The sequence below is a fragment of the Anopheles funestus genome, chromosome 3RL (genome assembly GCF_943734845.2).
Source record: "Anopheles funestus chromosome 3RL, idAnoFuneDA-416_04, whole genome shotgun sequence".
In the NCBI taxonomy this organism is placed as follows: domain Eukaryota; kingdom Metazoa; phylum Arthropoda; class Insecta; order Diptera; family Culicidae; genus Anopheles; species Anopheles funestus.
In genome coordinates, this window is record NC_064599.1 from 68,650,293 (window position 1) to 68,672,445 (window position 22,153).

Genomic DNA, 22,153 nt, shown 5'->3' on the forward strand with positions numbered 1-22,153 from the left:
CCCATTATGCTTGTCCAGCGTACGGACAAACAAGCGGGCAACTCACTACCTAAGGTATCGGTTCGGGCGCACGTTCTTCTCGCTTGCTAGTTTGAAGTGTCCAATCCCAACGCTAGTGGTGGTACCATAATCACCTACTCTCACTTTTACTTCTTGTTTTACGGGTCGTAAGTAACAGCGAATTGCTTTTTTTTCCTCTTACGTTACGCTGCTTGCAAACAGTGCTATGTCCGTCTGTATGAAGAATCTATGTATGGGGAGGTACGTCTCTTTGTCCGGTTCGTAAACGACTTCCTCGTTTTGCAGCCGATTACTTCCCTTTTTTGGTTGCCTGGGTGGTGGCACAATGTACATTTGTAATAGTGCTGAATTGTTGATCGGTTTTGCCATATGAGATGTGGCCCGGCATCATTCATTAACAAGAAATCCAACTTCCTGACGTCACGAGCTCGGTACATCCGCAATATTCGTAATGATTTGTGTGTTTTTTTTTGTTGCCGTAAGACGTTCAATGGACGTTTAATGAACCACGTTGAAGAATAGACAATACTTCTAGCAAGGTTATTTAAAGGTTTTATGGGTATTTCGAAAACATTTGATTCACCAGCGATCAAATACGCTCCATATTGAGGTAGCCATTTTGAAATTTATATGCAATCTCTAGCGTAAGCAACTCTGTTCGAGGAATTTTTCAATGTTTTGATGGCGCTTTTACACACAGCATTCTCTCGCTCTCTCTCTCTCTTGATACAGCAAATGTGCGTAAATCAAGGCTTCAAATTTTCCACGGCACAATAATCCACGGGTTCGGAGCGAAGTTTTCCCATGTTCCCATGAAATCGGAATGAATGCTTAAGCGATCCCGTTCCGGTAAAGCAAATAATGTTCGCCGTCCAGGTGTGCACTGGTGCTGTACTACAATCCGGGGTTGATTTTGTAGGTGTACTGTTACCTAGGGCAGGTTGATTCACGCGCATTACTATAAACTAATTTGTTCCACCGTTTGGATGATCCTTGGACGTTTGCTCTGCGCACTGCTGATGATGAAATCGGTGTTCTGGAGCAAATGGGATTACACGCCATCAGAGTGGATCTTTGTAGCTACAATGTATGCAACCACTTCGAACAAAATCAAACAATCGAGAATGAGGGTGCTGGGATGGAATTATCCGTAATGTTGTTGGATAAACAACATTGGTCTGAAAGTTGTTGAAGAAACATATTTCATCAATTTCCAACTCTTTCATTTTTAAATCTTTTTTTTTTTGCATAATCAATCCGTCCTTGGTTGGTTGGTTCATACCGAAGCGAAGGCCCCCTCTAATGACTCGATTCCTCTGTTGACTTTTCCAACAACTTTGTACGGCAACGTTTACAATGTTGCTAACACTACAACTATACATTTCATGGATTGGTGGGGGGTTTGTGTTATAATTGTAAATCAGTGGAGCAAATGTACCATCCCTAAATTGCTGTGACTCGTCGGCGCCGATGACCTCGAAACACTGTACTCTCCTATTCCGCGAACATGCTACGTGTTGCTAATATTGACCTAGAAAATAAAGTTTCCTATTTTTGATTTTCAACAAAGCAAATAACAAGAGCTTAACTAAATATCGACACATTTCGATGTCATTGCAAAGTTGTGAATTTTCCATGCTTCTTCAAGCGAGTGTAACAAAGTATTTTCCTCTATTGAACTGTTTCGTCAAGCCCAGGGAACTGTCGGATGGGGTTTTCTCCAAAAATCATATTTAGTAACGTTTGATTTACTTTTCAACGCTTTTAAAAACAACACCACAAACGATCGTGCAAAGCGCCCACCCCGTTGCGAACCGGGTGGCGATATATTAATTGTTATGTTTTCCCTTCTTCCTATATATCCGTCTCCATTCTACGATTGCTCGTTCCGTAGCCGATCGGAGTTGAGGAATGGTTTATTTTATTTCGTACCCTCGTAGGTTCATTTTGTAAACACTTCCTTTCCAAATAATGTTCGCTGACCATTTTTGTATGATTTAAGAAATGGAAAATAAATGGATTGGTTTTAAAGGACACCACTGATTCTTGTTGCCGTGTGCTCCGTTGGTGGCAATCGATGTTTGTTTGTTTTTTTTTTACACCAAAAAATTGAAAAACAAATAAACCAATGAGTTTCAATTTACTTTAAAGCAACTGTAGATATTTAATTCATATGGTAAAGTTGTATGATTAACTCAATACCAATAACTTGTCGATGATGTACATGATTTTTATTCGCCATCGTTTAGACCATTAGATTCAGTTCTTATACATATTTGCGCATTATTTTTAGTGATACTTTCGAAAGCTAAATTTCAATATGAAATCCTTGTGCAATAGCAGATAAGAATCTTGTTTTGCATCATATTTTTATATCACTTTCATTTTATTTTTTAAAAGATTTGTTCATTTTTCAAGTTTTTATCTTTAATGAAATAAGATCTCAGTTTCGAGTGTCCCTTTCTCAGTTCTTAGTTTTCAATTGTACGATCACATTCTCAAGGTAAGATTGTATCTTATCACTTTACAATCAACCAAACAATGGACCACCTTCATGTTCATGACGGTTGACAGCGCACGGCGGTGTTACAAAAACGTTTCGACTTACTGCGGTGCATTTATACGACTTCCATTCTTTGCTGGAACTGAAAATATCAACAGCAGCCGCAACAAAACGCACAATTAAACCATTCTCTCTGAGGGTAAAAGAGTATGTGCGCGTGCGTGCTATACTTCCCCAAAAACGAGGAAGTTGGGAACATTTCAATTTGGAGTTTTTTTTTTTTGTTGGTATCGTATTTTGTTGTTGATCTTTTTTTTTTGGAGACATAATTTTATACAAACACTCGCTTTGCACGTGACATTGGATCACCAAAACACGGGGCTTTAGGAGCGAAGAGGAATAGAGTTTGTAGTGCTCACTCCCCCGTTTTATCCATCCCGATGCGAAGTGAAGGTTTTGTATGCGTACGGGTGACAATAGTCTAACGATCTCAAGTAACTTACGCAAAGTAGCGTAACGATCATAAAGTCGCGTCCGTGAGGTGTGACATTGTGGTTAGATTTGTTTCACCGACCGTCTCGCCACATTCAACCGTCCCGAAAGCGAGCCGTTTCTTTGCGGTTTATAAATGTCGACCAGAAGACACTGAGCAAAAACCCAACTCTCTCTCTCGCCCTGTCGCCCCTTCCCTCGTGACGTTCGGTTGGACTTGCGTGTGCGATGAAACGGTTCTATTGTTTCGAGCGATTTCTTAAGACCCCAGATTATAAACCGAGGCCATCCCACTAATGCTGCTGTCCCGGAAAAAATAAAAGTGGTAAAATCATTCAAATCTCCCTTTGAACAGTAGGCAGATTGTTGACAGATTGGTTAAAAGCGTGCGCTGTGCATTGGAAGGATTACTTTTCATTTAGCTTTGTTTGCTCAAGTGTGTTTGCATGCGGTGCATTGACCATCGGATTATGTGTCCCCAAAACTGGGACAGTTATTTGGGGGAATTATAAATATTTAAAAAAAAGCGCTTAAAACATGTGCTCCTATTTACAGGGTTACTTATTCAGTTTTTCTCCGAAATGTAATATTTTGCACGATCTTCAATCGAAATACCTTTTGAAGGGTTTAATCTTACAAAAAAAAATTCATCAATCACGACGAAGCCTAAGATGCATGAGAAATTATTATAAATTCATCTCTCATGTCCTCACATGTCGTTCTTATGCAACTAATCGAACGGTCTCAGAAGATCAGCTCGGCGCGTTCCTTGATTTAGGGTATGAAAGGATTGCATAAAAGTGAAAATTAAAGTTAAAGCTAACCTTTCCACAGCTTCTTACTTGAACGTGAACGGTAAAAGTGCAACATTTAAATCTCATGCTCGTGATCTTCATTTCGTGCGCCGGTAAAATAGACGAGAAAGAAACAATTCCTTATTTTTACACAGATTCGTGACCATTCCTGTTCGGGGTCTAGTATTGCTGGTGTGCTCGTGTTGAAACACACATGTTAAAAAAGGGAATGCAATTGTCAGTCAAAAATCATCTGCACAAAATCTTCGTTTTTGATAACATTGGAAACAATGTACCTGGCGATATCAATTCCGTAAGTGCGAATGTATGTTTCATACAACCATGCGTAACAGTCGATAAAACAACTCCGGTTCTGGTTGCCGATAAGTGACAGTGACGTAAACCGTGCGTCTCCACTTCGTTTAGAAGATCCATCACGCGAGATGAAGCAAACTGAATGGGCCAAGAGAGTTGGTGGAAAATACATGAAAAACAAGGTGTTTCACTTGTGTGGTGCGCAACGTTGATCTGTGTCATATCGTACTGAGCAGCTGAGTAATACACAAACGAAACAAAACAATGGCTTTAGGACGGGCTAAAAAAAATGAGTTCAGAAACGATAAACTCCATTGAATGTAAATAATGCGTACAGGCATACCTGTTTTCGCACTCGCCATTCGTTAACGGTTTGATATGGTGTGATATAATTTTCCTTTAATTTTTTATTTACACCTTCTTTGTTCACTTTTAGCAGCCACACTACACTCTGGTAGATTGGAGTTTTCATTCATTTTCATGAATAAGCGTTAAAAACTCCGGCCTGCAAGTTGGCTGCTGGGAATTGGAAAGTGAAACACACACACACACACACAATCAAACATATCGCGAGTTTTCGATTAAAAATTTTTCTCTATTCCCTACTATGTTATCGTTTCTATTTTCTAGTGTGTTTGTTGTTTATGTTTTCACTGTTTTGTCTTCGCTTTGCTGCTTTTAATTGTTCATTTTACATCCTATTTTCACTCTCTTTTGTCTCTGCGGTGGTCTTAGTATATTGAGATATCTTTTGTTTTTGTTATGCGTGTGTTTGATTATGTTTTTCCTAATTTATATGAAAAGTGAAAAAAAGATAAATAGAAGTGTGAAATAAGTTATTAAATCGGATATGAATTATAAAAGGTGCGTAAAAAAAACTATAAAGAAAAAGATAAACATGGTGTGATTGGAACATTCGTAAAAACGTTAATTATAGTGTTAAATAAACAAAATACACAAAAAATAACACAAGCGGTGTGTACGTCAAAGTAACAAACGGACAAAACAAAGACAAAATTTAAAAAATTGTACTTTCAAACCGTGCGAATTTCCTTAGCGATAAATTTATCATCATCTTCCCCGTTTTTCACAGAAATTCCGTGAGTGATTGAGTGTAAAAGAAAAATCAATTGAATCAAGTGAAAGTGGGGGTGAAAATAAAAGAAGAAAGCAAAAGAAATTGAAAAAGAAATCTCCTCCCCGCCGGCTCCCCCAGCCGCTGGCTGTACGTTCGCCCGTCCGCGAGATGAGGAAGGCGATGTTAGCAGCAAACCCTGTGGAGTGATAAGTGGTGGTTCTTTTTGTTTTTGTTTGTCAGCCTTTGTATAGTATTTGTTTTACTGCTGTATGCTTTGTTTTTTACACACCCCGTTTCAATACACGTGTTTTCCGCGCTTTAATCTTTCGAGACAACTGCACGAACAGCGTGCAATCGTTCTAAACCTTCCTGGGCCCGGCCCACAAGTGAAGGAGCGTAGTAGATTTGTTGTGCGAAGGAAAAGTTTCTATGTGGCATAAAGAAGTAAAACAAAGCAAAAAAAAAAAAAGTTTCCTTTAAACGTTAGCGTGACGCAGTTTCGAGGCGTTTGGGTTTCGTTAAACGGCTTCCGGTATATATGCTCGTTTCATCAGCCTTGATCACTTGGCCACTACCAACCTTACACTCCTTACTGGAAAAACCCCATACCCTTAAGTGCTGCCGTCTGTGTGGGTTGGTCCAGGTGGGACGGTGGCGATAAAGGGGCAAGGACGACAACGCTGGAGGATACGCTCTTCCGGTTGAGCAAGTTGCGCGAACGTTTGAAGGCGATGCTTCGCTCACCGGCACATCTGATCGGGCACGGACCGGGAGCGGGCGGTGGTGGCGTGGTCGGGCTGCACAGTCATGCCTCGTCGCCGCCCCACGCCCGGCCCTCGCTGTTCGATTCATGTCACAGGAAAATTCGGCTCATCGGCGGTGGTCCAGTCGCATTTCTCGGCGGTTTAGTAGCGTAAGTATTTTTTGGGACGCATTTTGGTGTGAAACTAAACTGAGAGGGAAAATTAATTTAGGAAAATACATATGCAACTTCAGTTTAAAAAAGCGGCAGAGCAATTCAGCTTTTTGCTTTTGCTAAAATTGCCCATTTGTTGTCATTTTAATGAAGAGATTAAGCTTTATTTATACTAATTTATGACATAAAATTTTGACACACAGCGCTATGCTGTTTATTTGCGCACCTTTTTTAACCGGGGTTTTGTTTTAACCGTGCCATACGAGGGTGACAACTTCTAGATCAACAGATCAACTGTACAACCGATGCCGGATAATCGATTTCCACGGATAATAGTCCATTAAATATCAAGGTTAATTATATATCTATACAAAGCATATATAGCATCTATACAAAGCATATATAGCATATCATATGGTAGTATGATATGCTATATGGTAGCAAATCTATATACAAATTCTACTCGTGCAGTAACGCAGCGTTACTGCAGTGTTGGCATATCGGTTTTTCTAAGGCATTGTTGTAAAACTTTAATTTGCCCAATATGAAAGCTCATTCAACAAACCCTGCATGTTCACTAGGATTGGTTTCGTTTTTTGATTGTTGTACAAATCTTAACCTACTTCGACTTATCGAAATGTGAATGGATTATACAAAACGATGTTTTACGTTAGGACGATGCTAAATATTTCATAGTAGGCTGGCTCAACAAATGGTATAAGTGGTACGATTTTCAGAGTGTGTTGGCCAAGTGAAAATAAGCAAAAGTTCAAGAAAGCAAAATTAACTACATTTTAACAGCAGAATATTAGTTTGAAGCAATTCAACGAAGATTTGTCATTTTTTAATTGCTGAGCGGGAATTGCTGAATGGTAGCGGCGCGGGTTTGTACACCACAGAACGGGCGATCAAATCCCTGTCTCGCTACGGGTTAATAAAGCCTAGGAAAGTTAGCAATGGCTGGCCAAAACCTCTTCAAGTTGTAGTGAATTTAAAAAAAGAAGGAGAGTAAAGTGGTGATGCCCATACAGGAGAAAAGGAATAGCTGGTGAAGATGGTGATAATATTACCATGACCGGGCAACCGGGCCACCGGGCCACCATTGACCACAGCAAATTTTGAAAAACAGTGAAAACATCCATTAATATACTGCGTTAAACAGATCTGATTTGCAGTCGGTAAGGGGTAAGGAATTTTTGAATTTGATTAGACATTTTATTCAACAATTTTCTATTTTTAATGATTGTAGAAAAAGGAAAACATGTTATACGCTCCGAAAATATTTCTTTTCCGTGGTCGATCCTACAATGGCACATCATGAAACCAAAACTGGAGAGACCCGATGTGCATCTTAAACGGAATTTTCTAAGCCTTACATGAACGTCTTCAATGTTTGGATTTTCCCTGTTTCGGCGATTGTAGCAGAACTATTGTAAAGAAATTCTGAAGAAGCCAAGATAGTAAATTGAACATTCTAGATGGTTGAAAAGAAGCAATTAAAACCCACGATGGCCGGGCTGACATTGGCCTTGACCAACTTTGAAATCCTCAAAACGAACGAATAATTCTCAAATCGGTTATTAGGAGCTCGCGGTGAAGGGTAACGAATCATTCGATTTGATGAAAAATTGTTTTACAGGTTATTTTTCCTTTTGGTTGTAGCAGATGAAATTCACCTGATGTGCGAATCAAATTGGCATATTCAGTCTGTAAGGCTGGATTTCACTGTAAGTAACGTAGTATCGCCAACGTAAGCCGTAATTATATCAAAACATTTTCAGCATGATAAAAAAAACTTCTACTAGATGTGACGAAAACTTCGTAGAACATACCTCGGCATTACGTAGATTTGTTGTATAGCCCTGTAACCGGGCCTATTAACTAGTTATTATCAAATAACAATTAAAATTTCATCGTCATTTAACGTCATTTAAAATATATCGTTTGGTGACGATTTTAATCATTTTAACCAACCTGACATCAGAAGAAATGTTCACCTCGGTAGAACAGCTGTAAATTTTCGGCGCACGGTTAATCCGCCCCCGGATAATCGACGTTGTACTGTATCAGGTTTTCTTTTTTATCCGTGCTATCCAAATATCCGTCTGCGATCGTGTCCCGATGATCCCGGATAAACGGCGTTGCACGATAATTAAGTATTTTCGAATTTATTGGGAAGCAAAATTAAACACTCAGAAATGTTCCTCTTCTTGGCATAAGAACTATAAGAACTAACCACTAGTACTCTTATTTCTTTTTCTGTCATATAATTACGTAATCTGTCATAGAATTCTGTGATTTACTATATTGTTTACCCCATACAAGTAAAGGTCCTTGCTAAATTCGATCCATGATTTTCGAAGTATTGGAGCGAATCACGAGACACAAGCCCATGGAATGCATTTTCTCCAGGCAAACTGTTTGCTGTGAAGTACTGTAACTAATATTCCTTGGCAATTTTCCACGCTGCGGTAGATTAAAGCATACGCTTGGGGATTTTTTCCGCGATTGGTCGGTTTTGGTAGATTAAAGTCATCCCACGATCTACATTTTTCCAGCTGTGAATGATTCCATCCACGCTTTTATGCATCTCAGGCGAATGAGGACGGTTCACTTCAACTGTGAACGGTAGAACAAATCTATTTTGCTGTTTTTTTTATGTTTTTTTTTTTGTCATTGCGTCTCTTCCAGTAATCTAAAGTTACCCCTTTCTTCAAGAGAAATATTTGTTTGTTTTTACACCCAGTAAAAACATGTCTCGAATCAATCGACAGTACCTAAAGCGCGGTGAAGCTGAAGTTACAATACGCCTCCACCGTTAAACTTTCTCTCCAAGCTTTACCCAATTGAAAAGCTAAAGAAAAAGATCTCCCAGCAATGCACTGCTGTGGGAAGCGTTTTACGGTTGAGAGACTTTTCCGCTGTTGTTTTTTTTTGTTGTTGTTGATCGTGTGCCGTGTGCGATAATCTCTTTCTTTTCCAGCAGTGTGGCAGCTGGCGATCTGGTGTGGAACGTTTGCGCATCATCGTAATGTCATTTTCCACCGACACGGACTGCCGGACCGACGCTTTGAGCGTCCCGATTTTTCCAGTTCCAATTTTTTTTTGTTGTGGTTACTTGCCGTTGTTACTGTTTGCTGGATGAAACGCATCGGTACAGCTGCTCATACAGTGTATGTCCCGCACTGGGGAACAGTAAATGAGCTGAATTTTTGTTCAGTTTATTTTCCCTGGGCTTGTTTCTGTTTTGCTTCCGGAGCGTGTGAGGGATGGACGGGATGGTTCCCGTTACCCCGGTGTGGATACATCAAAGAGACACTGGAGAACCGTCCGACAGCTGACAAACGGCACCGCAAAGCGGTATTGGTGTCCATATTTTCGGTGAGCATGACCGAATTCGGTTGTTGCCCGGTGTATGATACATTTTTCTTTTGTAACATCTTTTCTATTCAGTTCAAGACAATTGTTCTGGACTGTTTTGTTGGGAATTAATGTTGAGGTAAACGAAGGAAAAATGACAAAACATTGTTTTGGGTAAACTTAAAAGACCCTTCGCTATTAATATGATTATTAATTAAAAAAATAAATACTTTCTTTTAACTACATTGATTTTTTTATTTATGCAAACTTTAATTAAGAATTGTTGTTTAATATTTACTCATTCGTTTAAACCATCTATTTGAAGAACACTGAAAATCTTACATCTTACCATTGAAAATGGCCATCATAAATATATGTTCTTCTTAAACTGGAGAGCTCTAAAAAATTTCCCCCAGAAATGATTAATATTCTTAACGTTAAAGCATAAACTGTGCAATGACCGATCGATGATCTTCCAGACATACCACGAACGGACACGTAACGCAAGAACCATACCGAAACCATTTATAATGAAACAGCAATAAAAAACACATTCGCCGTGGAACATCCTACACCGATTGCTGACGAGGCAGTTTCCACAACTTGCTGTATGTATTGATTCTTACATCCGATCGATGACGTGGGAAAGCGAAGCATTGCTGATCGCAATAAAGCTCTCAGACGTACGCGTGTTTGTTTTTATTGTTGGGTGATTTTTTTGTTCGTTCTCCGAAGTCTTGTGAAGTTGCTTTTGCAAAAATATTCCTGTGGGAATTTTGAATGGCACCGAGCGTAAAAAAGAGCGGCACTGCTACATCATGAAGAATAAGGTATGCGATCCATTTTCTGTGTTTATGTTCTAATATGATTCCCATGGAAAGTGAGCAGTTTAATCTAAGGATGAGTTCAATAAATTGCCTCATATGGTGAGAATTTGGTCAGTTGTTTATTTCACTAAACCTGTGATCTTATTGGATCGGATCGCAATGGCAACCACTACATCACCTCTAACTAATAATTTACAAATTAATTTCAACCCTACTACGCACTAGCAATATGTACGCACAGTACAAAATTCCATTAAACACTATTACACCTTTAATCGTATATATTACAATGATCGGAATAACGATGTGTATGTTTTTGACGTTTACCAAACGTAATCCCAAATCCTTTGGTGGCATGTCATCGTTCTGCTGGAACCGATCGAACATTGGAGAATTGCATTGCATCGCTCGTACGATGTAGTTATCGAAGGTGTCACACTTGCAACCATCCTTGTTGGCAAGTGCAGTCGTCCAGCTGTGCAGTCGCAGATATGGATAGTTCTTTAGTAACTCTTGCAACGCTCGTCTAATTTCCGATGTGTCACCGTCCTGCGAAATAAAGAGCCAGTACCCGTCGATGCGGGCGTTCTTCCGTATCGTGTTATGGCACTTCTGCACAAACAGTATCCGTGATGCGTGGCCCCAAAGCTCGTAGCCTGGGTGCGGATATAAACATCTACCGTCCCGTGATACGTTGACACCTGATCGCAACTGTAGCTCAATTTCACAGCATCGCTCATTATGGGAATACGTGTAATTAATGTTTCTCAAATTCACCGTGAATATCGCACTGGCTTGCTTGCAGCGTAGTGTCATTTGCAGTTGCGTTCGCGTTGTACATCGCACCACAAGATCGATGCATCGCCAGTTGATGCCACCGATGCGAAAGAACGTACCGGCACGGGTACCGGATGTTTCGTAGGGTTCGTAATCGACCGGATAGAGATGCCATTCGGTGCTGCTGTCCGTCTGATTACCATTGAAACACATCTCATGTATAGTGGTACTATTGGTCGGTGGTCCTATACACCTTCCAGCACTTCTGGTTGCCACCGTGATTGCGGTGTAGTGTGCGAACAACCAAACGCAAAGCACTGTTGAAGTCCACATGCAGGCGTTTAGTAGTGCTTTACACGATGGAGAGTCACTACTAAAGTACTTGTGAATTTGGATAACGAATAATATATATAAGGTCTCAATCAATTCCAATTCCATCGGTCTCCTAATGTTAACGCTTTCTAAAGAAGTGAGCCATTAAAAGTACCAATTCCACAGACGTATGTTTCACCAGATGAATTCTTAATAGCCTTTTAAAAGCACTTCAATATCAAAGCTATTAAGCGCTACTGGTCTTATTTTTATTTCATAATTTGTTTTAATAATTCAATGCGCTTTATCTAAAAGCTTGTGTCTAATTCTTCTCGTTTTCTTTCTGTGTTCTTCTACTTTTAGGTAAGTGTCCAAGTGCCAACAAGAAATGTCCCCCTTCTAAGTGAATTATTTTGGGAACAACTTTCACAACGAGCTGGAGCTACCGTATGTAAAGCACATCCAAGAGCGTACTGTGTACAAGCTTACCGGAGCGATTATAATTGTCACCAGTAGGTGGTTCGAACCGTATGCACTTTGCACGTTCTACCCGAGGAAAAGGAACTAGTTTGCTATCCGAGACCTTCAATTACAAACACCTCCCTGTCGGTGTACTGCAGTGCAAGAAGCGTATCTGAACCTAGACCAGTTTCTAGTGTATTCAGCTAATGGCGCAACGTGTACAAAACTGTCACATGTGTTTTTCACATGCAAGTTACTTGATCTGGGCAGGTCCCTAGTGTCGCTTGTTCCGGGTGCACGGTTACTACCGTACCGATCGCGATCACCTCGTTCTAGAGTTCGCGCACCACGCCGTATCCGTTCTATGCTGTGGGTACGTGCTCCGTTGATTTGTGATCGCGTGAGCACACGACCGCGGCCAGTTTTTGGTGTACGCGTAGTCAGTAGGCGAACTCGGAAAACCGGAAAGTCAGTGTTCCATCCACTGAGCACAGCGTCAATGGGTACGGGCAGCCAACCGGGCATATTTACCCTGGTACGGGCGTTCGGTATTGTTTTTCACTGGAACTGTTCCCGAGTACCATGCGCTTGCTGAGATATTGGAAACTAGGGCGAGTTGCAAAGACACACGAGCGGATAATGCCAGTGGACCTTACTTGAATCATGGACGTCAACATTGTTTTTATCTGGAACGAGGCTAAACGTGCGCGTGGATCATGGGACAATCGTTGTGGATTAGTTTATTACACTATCCTGTTACAACAACAAAAGCACATCCCGATACAGATCAATCGAGACGATTGGCCCGCTTTGATAGAAAGCTGTCCCACAGCTGTCCCACAATATGCGGCGGTGATGGGGTTTTCTTTTTGGTGGAAGAGAAGATGGCATACACTACACGACAGTCAGGCGAAAGGAGAAAGAAAAAGCGTTGCCGCGTGAAGGTTAATTGTTTTGTTTACCAACGGAACCACCACCCGTTTGCTTGTTGCATCTAGCGGGAGAAGAACGTGTACCGTCACCATCAGCTGGAACCGTGATTGCGTTCTGCCTGAGAAGGTTTTAGCGCTAAGTAAAGGGAAAATGTCTTTGTCCTCCCTCGTGAAAGATTGTTTTGCGGCGCTGCGTGCCTTTGAAGAATGAAAGCTGTGTTCGCGGTCGTTGCACAGACGACAATGATGCGGAATAGAGCGTCAATATTCATCCGGAAAGAATTATAAGAAAGGAAAAAAACACGCAACGCAGTCATGGTTAGATTTGTTATTTTATAGTTTGCATTATATTTCTCTCTGTTTCTCATATTTTGCTTTGCTGCATATTAATTATTTTGACAGTAAAATTATTAAAATACAATATCACATAATGCGCATGACAACGATGCAAACTCACACAATTCCGCAGCAACTTTTCAAATAAAAGTACGGCGTTTAGTTTGCCGTTTGCGTCGAATTAATTACGCCTTTAACACAGCAAACGAATGAATTGCAATTGTTGTGTCCTTGGCCAGATCTTAATGCAATCCGGTTCCGGGAGAAATGCATCTGATAACCTTCCACAAGTGGTTAGGGTGTCCGTCCGCCTCCGTCCGTCGCTTAGCCATCCCGCATGAAACTCGGCACCGAGTTATGGGAAATCTGCATTATGATTCATTTCTAGAAAGCACGGTTTCTTCGCCATTTCTGCACGGTCATCGCGGTTAGGGTTACGCGAACCGTTTTTCATCCCCCCTTCATTCGTTTGCATAATGCGCGCGCATGTATGTAAACCCGTTTGCAAAGCATTGTAGGATGTTATTTTTGTTTTCCAGCTCGCAAGCAGCTTTGCCATGTTGGAAATGGTTGAAGGAAACGTAGCTTCTTTTAAAAGCACCACCACACCACACAACGCTTCGGTCTTTCAATGGCGACGCGTTGCAAAGGTCGTGCCGTTGTTTCTTTTCCGCCGCCAGCTCACGGGACGGAAGCTATTGTTATGATTTGACCGCACGCGCTACGCTTTCTTTCGTCCGGTGCCCCGGTACGGAGATTGCTACAAATTATACGACACCGCGAATGGTCACGGAGCGCGTTAATTCGTTTGCTTCTGCACCGTTGGAAAAGGGCATCGGAAAAACGGTTTAGCCAAGGAATGACAAAAGCAATACAAACTATTTTGCAACACTGTTCCGGTGGAAGGCTTTTGTTTTGTGGCTTCTAACCCTACTTCCTTGCAGCAGGTTGCAGCAGGGTAACAGATTAATGCAAGGCAAGCTTTTGTTACTCTATCGTACAGATAATAACCAATAGCTTCCCCTTCTCTAATGATATTAGCGACATAAAGATAATCGTTAAGGGCTCGACACACGTGTCAATTTTTTTTTCATCGCTCTTTCTACAATGTTATTTATATTATGGGTTATTTACATTTTAGACGAAATTTTATAACGTATAAAATAGTATTTCTTTTAAATTCACAAATCTGATGATTTGTTTTTATTTCCTAATTTCTTTGTATCTAATACAAAAGTTAATTAACATAAAAGCTTTATGCACGTAGCGTAACATGCTGCTTTTCGTTTATTTTTTTTCATTTCCGTTTTCTTTCACAACAAACATCCCGCCTCAACAAAGCGTGAAAGGCATCCGAAACTGTCATCATCACTTGATCATATCCTGCTCTTGTCGGGAAATGTTTCAAAAGCCCTCAACGAAAAAGGACTAAGGCGCGTGAGAATAGCCGCCAGAAATTGGGTGGGTTCAAAAAACTTACCCAGAATGTTGAATGATGTAAGACGACGGCAACGCTTATTTTTTTACAATGCAAAGCCTTCTCACCCTTGCGAAGGTAAACCGTGCGGTGGTATCGTGTTGGTAAGCTTGTGCCAACATCCGAACACCAGGAAGACGGTTGGGAATGGGATTCTTCCAAGAACATCATGAAAGCAAACGAATACTGTGCAAATATTGGTGCATCCGCTTGCCCGTGCAGGGGATGTAGAATGTGAAGGTTTGTTGGAATGTAGTGCTACCGCGAAAGGTGAGGATGTGAAGATCTTCAACGGGCTAAGGGGTAACGCGTTCAAAGGGGGATGCTGCGGGGAAGGTAGGAAAAGAAAATGTAAATACCATTCTTTGTGACTCAATACCTTCAAAAGGTGGAAGACGTTTTAGGTGCTTTTTTTTTGGTGAGTTATGCAGACGCGGTGGAAAGGCGAAAATAAAATACAGTGGGCGACAGAGTGCAACAAATTTTGGATTAATCTTTCAAGGTTCGCTTCTTGGCTGGGGGAAAGATGGATGTTAAACGAGACGAGAAAAAGGAAGCGCGTTGGCTTTTGGTGCTCAACACAACAAAGTTGGAAGGATCAAATATTTACCCAAAAACGTCAGTCATTCCATTGTTCCGGAACGAAACTTTCCATCGGTAATGGATGGATCATGAGGAAACAGTTTTTATTCTCTTCCTCGTATAAAATTATATTTTGCAGCCTGTGTGAAGGCATTCGGGCACTAAATACATATATAGATATCATAGAGCGCATTATTGAGTCGAATGTATCAAATTGGCTTGTGTAAGTATTACAATGTTCCGGATATTGTTGACATTACTTTGAACGGCTGCTAAAGAAATATTTCTGCAAACTCCCAACGGCAGATCGTCTAATTTGCATCAGTACAACTTGTCGATTGCAAATGATTCACCTTTCTCATTTAAATGTCAAGTGAATAACTGTTTACGAACCTTGCGGTGGTTAAGCTTATGCATAAGTACCATTACAAGCTCATCATACTTTTACAGTTCTTGATGGTAAGCGGGTTTCATCCGTGCGTGAATTCAAAAGGATGATTGAGTTGTGAATAAATTTCTCAAGTGTGAATAAATCAACTGAAACTTCAAAGAAAAGATGGTGCTACGGATGGTTGGATACGCCATACAGCAGCTCGAACTTGAACAGCAGTTCAATGTAGCACGGAACGTTCAAGGACACGTGCTCAAGAGCTGATACAGATTGCATACTCCCAGGCGTTTTAAAGTCTAGCGTGTTCAAACGAATGAAGTTGTTCCACTTTTGGACAATTGTGATGTCTTAATAACGTCTAACGATGATTAATTGTTCGAAATCCACACGAACTGTTGTAATGTGCAAATGCATAAAAATCCATTTATGACGAATCGATAATGTCTGTCAAAAGGACACTTGTCCGCGTATCTACATCTGGCGACAACCGAAGGTGATCAACAGCAAATAGCTTTTTTCAAGATGTGAGTGAACATTAGATAAACTCATCGATGATGAACATTTCGTCGTTTCAAGGTATTCCAATGAACAGAAAGATAGTTCCGTTGAGATATGCGACATTAAGCGTAGGCCTCAGCATCCCCTCCAGGATGAAAGTTGATTTATCCACGATTATTGCAGCACGAACCAGTACGACCAGCAAGGAGACACCTCAACACCCACGCTGGGGAACCACCACCAGTTTTGCATTCTGTTTGTCGTACGATTAGACACCCACGTTGTGAAGTTGTCGTGACTGCTGAATGTAAGTGATGCCGAATCTCTTGAGTCTACACATTAGTTCAAGGAAATACGTGGCCGACCCTGAAACTTGCTGCATACGTAGAGAAGGGAACACACTCGGTAACTGGGTTTCGATAATTGTTATTCGTCGCCAAGGAGTTGCAAAATTCGTTTCGCAGCAGTAACAGGCGACCAGTTTGACATGTGAGACCTTTGATATGACGTAGTACAGAAAGCGACATATCAATCTATTAATGAATCACAATCATAGAATGAATGATACCATTTACTTCTGCTTCTTATGTGATACTCCATGGTTGAACTTGACCTGTTTTGAATTACCTTCAATTACCTAGCAGCAAGAATCCTGCATATAAGAGACATGAATCTGGTTGAGATTTTAACCCAAATCAGACGTGTTGTTATGTCGGCCATAACCGATATTACTATACGTCTGATCTTGTTATTTTCTGCTTAAAACCTTCTATTACTGATTAGATAAATGGAAATTTTACTCTCCGTGCTGCATCCTATCCTATTCCGAATATCTGCAATCCTACCCGTTGACATTATTCAAGTTGTCACTTTTACCGGCAGCGATTGCTGAGGTTATGTGTCGCGGAGTCGGTGGCACACCACGCTCTATCACACTGACAGCTGACCGGTTTGACTTGAGTATAATTTAGGTCCACAGCTGATGGTAACGGTGATGATGATGATGATGCGGTTGCATGCTTGGCCGCCTGTGTGCCCGTTGCACGCGCCGGTTGTTCGCATCTCATCGCAGCCAGGCAGGCCTGTCAACTGATGTTGCAATCGGCTTTTACTACTTGCCTAGTGACCGCGACACACGGAACCTAGTCATATGTGATGGCGCGAAACCATCGTCTTCGTGTCTGAATTGGTCGTTATTTGACCTACTCATACATGTAACTACCGTTGCGCTGCGTTGTACGGGGAACTCTTGTGAAAGAAGAAAAGCAGCAGTAGTCAACTCGTAGTCAACGTTTCAGCACCTCACTAACATTCATCTGCCCGTACCACGGCTGGTTGTTACACGTCTGTCAAGCGAAATTTAGGAATAAGCTCTCTGTTCGATGGTTGTTAAATCGCTCAGCTACATGCGTTTACCAAATTTTGGCACTGGTGACGCGATGCGGGAATGCTGTTGGTGTTGAAATTGCACATGTTTCTTTCGGACCGTTGAGCTCTGTTGACAGGTCACCCCATGATAAAATGGACTGGAGGAAAAAAAATATATAGGAACCTAAGTATAGACAAGCGCCTTCCACTCCTCTCGCTACAACGTTGGACATCTTTCTCATGAGCTGCTCAGTTTCAAACTAGTTTCAAATGGCCAAGGTAACTCGACCACCGCACGTCTGAAGTCAAGAGTTTGCTTTTGGGTGGTGTGTTGAAGGTTTGTTTCCTTCTCTAGAACTCACACACGCACACACTTCACCCTTGCTGGTCTTCAAGCCCTGTGTCCCATCGGTCTAGAGCTGTGGCCAGTAATTGATACTGGTTTATTTCTCCGCACGACGCACGCTCGCGACGAATCGTTGCAACGAATCACCGCTAACCTGATTCTAATGTCAAGGTTGCTTCTAAGTTAATGCCGGCAGTGGCTATACCCTTCGAGGTAGACGAGTGCGTTGAGGAAAACGAAGGTATGTGCTGTGTGGACATGATGATAAACGCATGTCAGCCAGGTATACCGTCACGTTCACGTCAGTTCGTGCAAATACTCCGCGGTGTCCACATTTAGGTACCGCAACACTCCCAGCACCAGTAGTTCCTATCGTAGCTTCGGGACTTTTGCCAGAGGCATACGATATACGATACGCTTTTCCAGGCGGAGTTGATGAAATTTTAGACAGAGAAAGAAATAAAAGTAAACTCCCTGAGGTTGTAACGAAAGGAGGTATAGCAGAATATTTGGCTATTAATTTTCATCACACCCAGTCTGTTTGGTTTCGTCATCGATTCGTTATGTTTTCGTTGATTTTTCTGCGCTTATGTTTGTACTGATCTTGATGTTACGTCTCATTGGCTATTTTAGGTACGTTTTTTGGCGTTTCCCGTAACAACTGATTTCGCCGTCCCGCGTGTAAAGTAATCAAATTAAGAATTAATTTGCACTCTCAACAGTGTTGGACACCAACTTTGAATAGATTGAGTGATGAAATTAAAAGAAATTTTACTGTGGAGTAAATGCCCAAAATGGAGGTTGCTCGCTTTACCTGTCGCTTATGTAGACGAAGGTTAACTTAACGCGCGTAGACTAAGTGTCATTGTGATTGATTTGTTTACGCGCCCGGATCGAGTTCGAATTAGTCATCGGCTTTGGTCGCTGCTCGTGGGGTTTCGGTTGTTTCGGCACGTGCTTTCCAAACGTGATTTCGAAGTGAAACACAGCTGGAGAGTGCTATTTTCACCGTTACGATCCAATTACTTCTTGATGCTGCGTTTCGTATACTCTTTTACATTGAATTTCGACGAAAATGCGGAAATGTCAAGCAAAGGAAATGAAAAGTAAATTGGAGAAGAAAATTTTTGGTTTTCGTGATTTCTTTTCCACACTTTGTTGGGGGAAACATACAAAATACAAGTGTAGGCAGTTACAAATCTTGTGACAGTGGTATTTATAGCTTACATATTGAAAATGTAGGAATGTTAAACTCGTGTGAAATACGGATGTTTATTTTTTTTTCGCTTTTTATATTAATTGCTAGATGTTATTCATATTCTATGTCAACATTACTCTGAAGGTCATTTCTATTGCTAGTGGCGTGCGAATCACTGCGGACTTGAAAACAATCCGACTAACGACTTCAAGGAACAAGAATGTTTTGGTAAACATCACAACACTCGGCAAACGACTCACATTACTCTCTTGTATGCGAGCTCAATTCTCTCTAATGGATGAATGCAACAATATTGAGGGTTATTTTAAATCTATATTAAAATACACCCAAATTACCTCGCCAATATCTTTGACCTTGTACAGAAACATTTCTATATGGCACTGAGCATTGATGTTTTTGTCTATGAATGCCGAACGTTCGGGAAGAAGAACAATAGGAGTAGACAAAATGAAATAAAAAAAGGGTCTAATCGGTAAGCAGTTTTCCACCTTTTTATGTGTGCCAACTTCATTATCTGCTGATTATGATCGTTATCATCACATACTTTTTTTGTGGGTGTTTGCAGCCCGTCCAATACTCATTTTCTTTCGTTGCCGTGATGTTGTGATTTTTCGCGAGCAACAGACATAATTACATCCTAGAAATGGGGTTAAAAGTTCAATAGGAACTTTTTTTTTCGTACGAATTTTCCCTTTTTTCCATCCCTGGTACATGTACCGAAGTTCATTTTGCGTTCGTGCGTATGAGTAAAATAAAAAAAAAGGAAACTCCGCTTCAAATTGATATCGACTAAAAAAAAAGAAAGCAAAAAGGAAACAACACCAGACAAAAGGTGCTTGAAATTACTTTTCGAAAGAAGGAAAACTGTGCAAAGTAAAACAAAACGAACCACAGTGTACGGAGAGTTAATTTTAAATTCCACAGCACCTCTAGCTTTTGGACGTTGGAGCAGCTCACTCAGTACGACCATAACTTCCGGGTTAGCTTTGATGGGTAGCTTTGGGACTTTGGGAGCGATGGAAAATTGGCTGCCCAAGGCAAAACATGATCATTGGGAATTACTTTTAATTTAACGTTTTTTCTTCTCATTGTTGGCTTCCTCCAGTGTTTTTTTTTGTGTCAGTGGTTTTAGTTAAGCGAGCTATAGATACACGGCGTTTGTATGTTAATAATAGTTGCGCGGTTTTTTTTTGGCAAGGAAGAAGTTTACGACCCTTTCGGGGGGAAAAGAAATAAATGATAGTTAAAATGTAATGGGGCTGAATAATTAATAGCGCAGTTTTGTTTTTTTTTTCGTGTTACAAATCCAGAAAGATTTGTTTTTGCGAAATAAAGTGTTTTGTTGCAACAGCAAAGTGTATGTTTAATTAAAGAGAAAGGAACGGATTTTTGATTATACAATTAGAGTGTTATTTTTTTTAGTGTGTGAGCAGTGCTTGAAAGATGTGGAACAATTTTAAAGTCTTTAGTAAATAATAAGTCTTCATAATAGTAATCCTTATTCATATTACTGGTACCTACAATATTCTGTTAAAATATTTAAATTCTGTAAATATGTCCATCAATGTCAACCTTAAAATGCTAAACAAAACCCCACCGATGTGACATTTCGCAAACCAAATACAGTAGAATCTCGATTATCCGTGGTATGATTAACACATCATTATTTAATTAACTCATTTACATAATTCGAAATATCTTCAACGTTCTTAGCTCAGAACTGTCTAAAATAAAACTAAGCATTGATCTCAAATATTAAAAGAGTCTTTTAGCGTTGACATTCCTCGTCAAAAACTGCACATACAATACTCTCTCTCTCTCTTGTTGGCCATAACGACCTCTAACGTCACGTCAGATAGTCAGTCCTTGCTACGGGGAGACGATCCGGATGGGATTTGATCCCCAGTACTGTCGTGTGGACCGGCGCCGACACATACAGTACTGTATGACCGATTATTCGTGGAAATCGATTAACCAGTAGGTGGCCGAATAATCAAACTTTGTGCTGTACGTCAAACAGAACTCAACCGATTAGTGTAAACAGATCAGAGTGAAAATTAAAATCATTGATACACAACAGTTTACCAACAAGCAACATGCTTCTCCCTTCATTTTATTAATCCCCCGGTTTTATTTTAACCGATCTCCCCCCGCACCCGCCAGTATGATCTTCACCTCTTCCAACTTTCTGCCATTGATTTTCCAACGTTAAATGGCACAAATGTCGAAAAAAGTACGGCTTGCGCTTAATTGGTGTAATTACATGCTAACTGTAAATTTAATGAAGCTGCAATTTATACTCTCCACCCTTGGTAGCCACATGCCTGGGCGCTGGTTGGACGCGGTTCTTCCCGTACTCATTGCGCCCGTTTCCGTAACTGGGTTAGATGAATTAAGCTAAGTGTGTGTGTGAGTGTGTGTATCGATGCGTTCCCTATGGTGTTTCGAAGGGCAGAAAAAGAGTGTTTCGAAAGGGAAGCAACCAAATGATTCTGATGAAATAAGCTGAATTCATTCTCGGAGATGGTTGAATCTTGCGAAGCTTGGGCTCGTTAGTAATCGATTCCATTTTGACCATGACCATCCTGAATTTCTTCGGGCGATGCGGCTGATCGTTGATGGTAGTGTAAGAGTTAAACACCGACACGTACAGCCACTAGGTTGAATTTATGATGTTTTCCTGCAACTAACTGAAAACAACAATTTGTCCAGTAAAAAATGTGTGGTAAAATTACATTGATGTTTGATTTTAATTTAGCTACTTCTTCAATATCCCTACCTGCTATTTCTTGTGCCGCTAAGGGTTATTGCATTGCAGTATTATAGCGCACGACTTGTACGTTGATTGCGCCAATTATCGATCGTTGGTAATTGTTTGATTTGCCGTCACACACAATCGCATTGGATGGGCGCCGGATCAGCTGATGATGGTATGGCTAAAGCGTTTTTTTTTCTTTTTTATACATTCCGCCTAGACATCAAATCATGAAGAGCGCACGAACGAAGAGGATCATTTTGTCGCAATGCTTTAATACCGATTCGATGATCGAACGAGCGAGATCAGCTCACAGCGTTTTGTGTGTTTGTTGGGAAGTGGATCGTTTTACAATTTCCGCCCCATTTTTGTTTCGTGTGGTGTTACCTTTT

At 40.8% G+C, this 22,153-nt stretch overlaps 1 protein-coding gene across 14 annotated transcripts in view; it reads left to right on the forward strand.

Moving 5' to 3' along the window:
• LOC125769025 (MOB kinase activator-like 2) overlaps positions 1-22,153 on the forward strand; it is a 102,969-nt gene that overhangs the window by 38,597 nt on the left and 42,219 nt on the right. For 4 of the 14 annotated variants that reach the window (XM_049437410.1, XM_049437411.1, XM_049437412.1 and 1 more), the window contains exon 2: positions 5,219-6,116. The exons of the other annotated variants lie outside the window; for them this stretch is intronic. In XM_049437410.1, coding sequence (XP_049293367.1) covers positions 5,935-6,116 — 182 coding nt within the window. In that variant the 5' untranslated portion in view covers positions 5,219-5,934. The remainder of the gene's footprint in view (positions 1-5,218; positions 6,117-22,153) is intronic. 14 annotated transcript variants of the gene reach the window in all.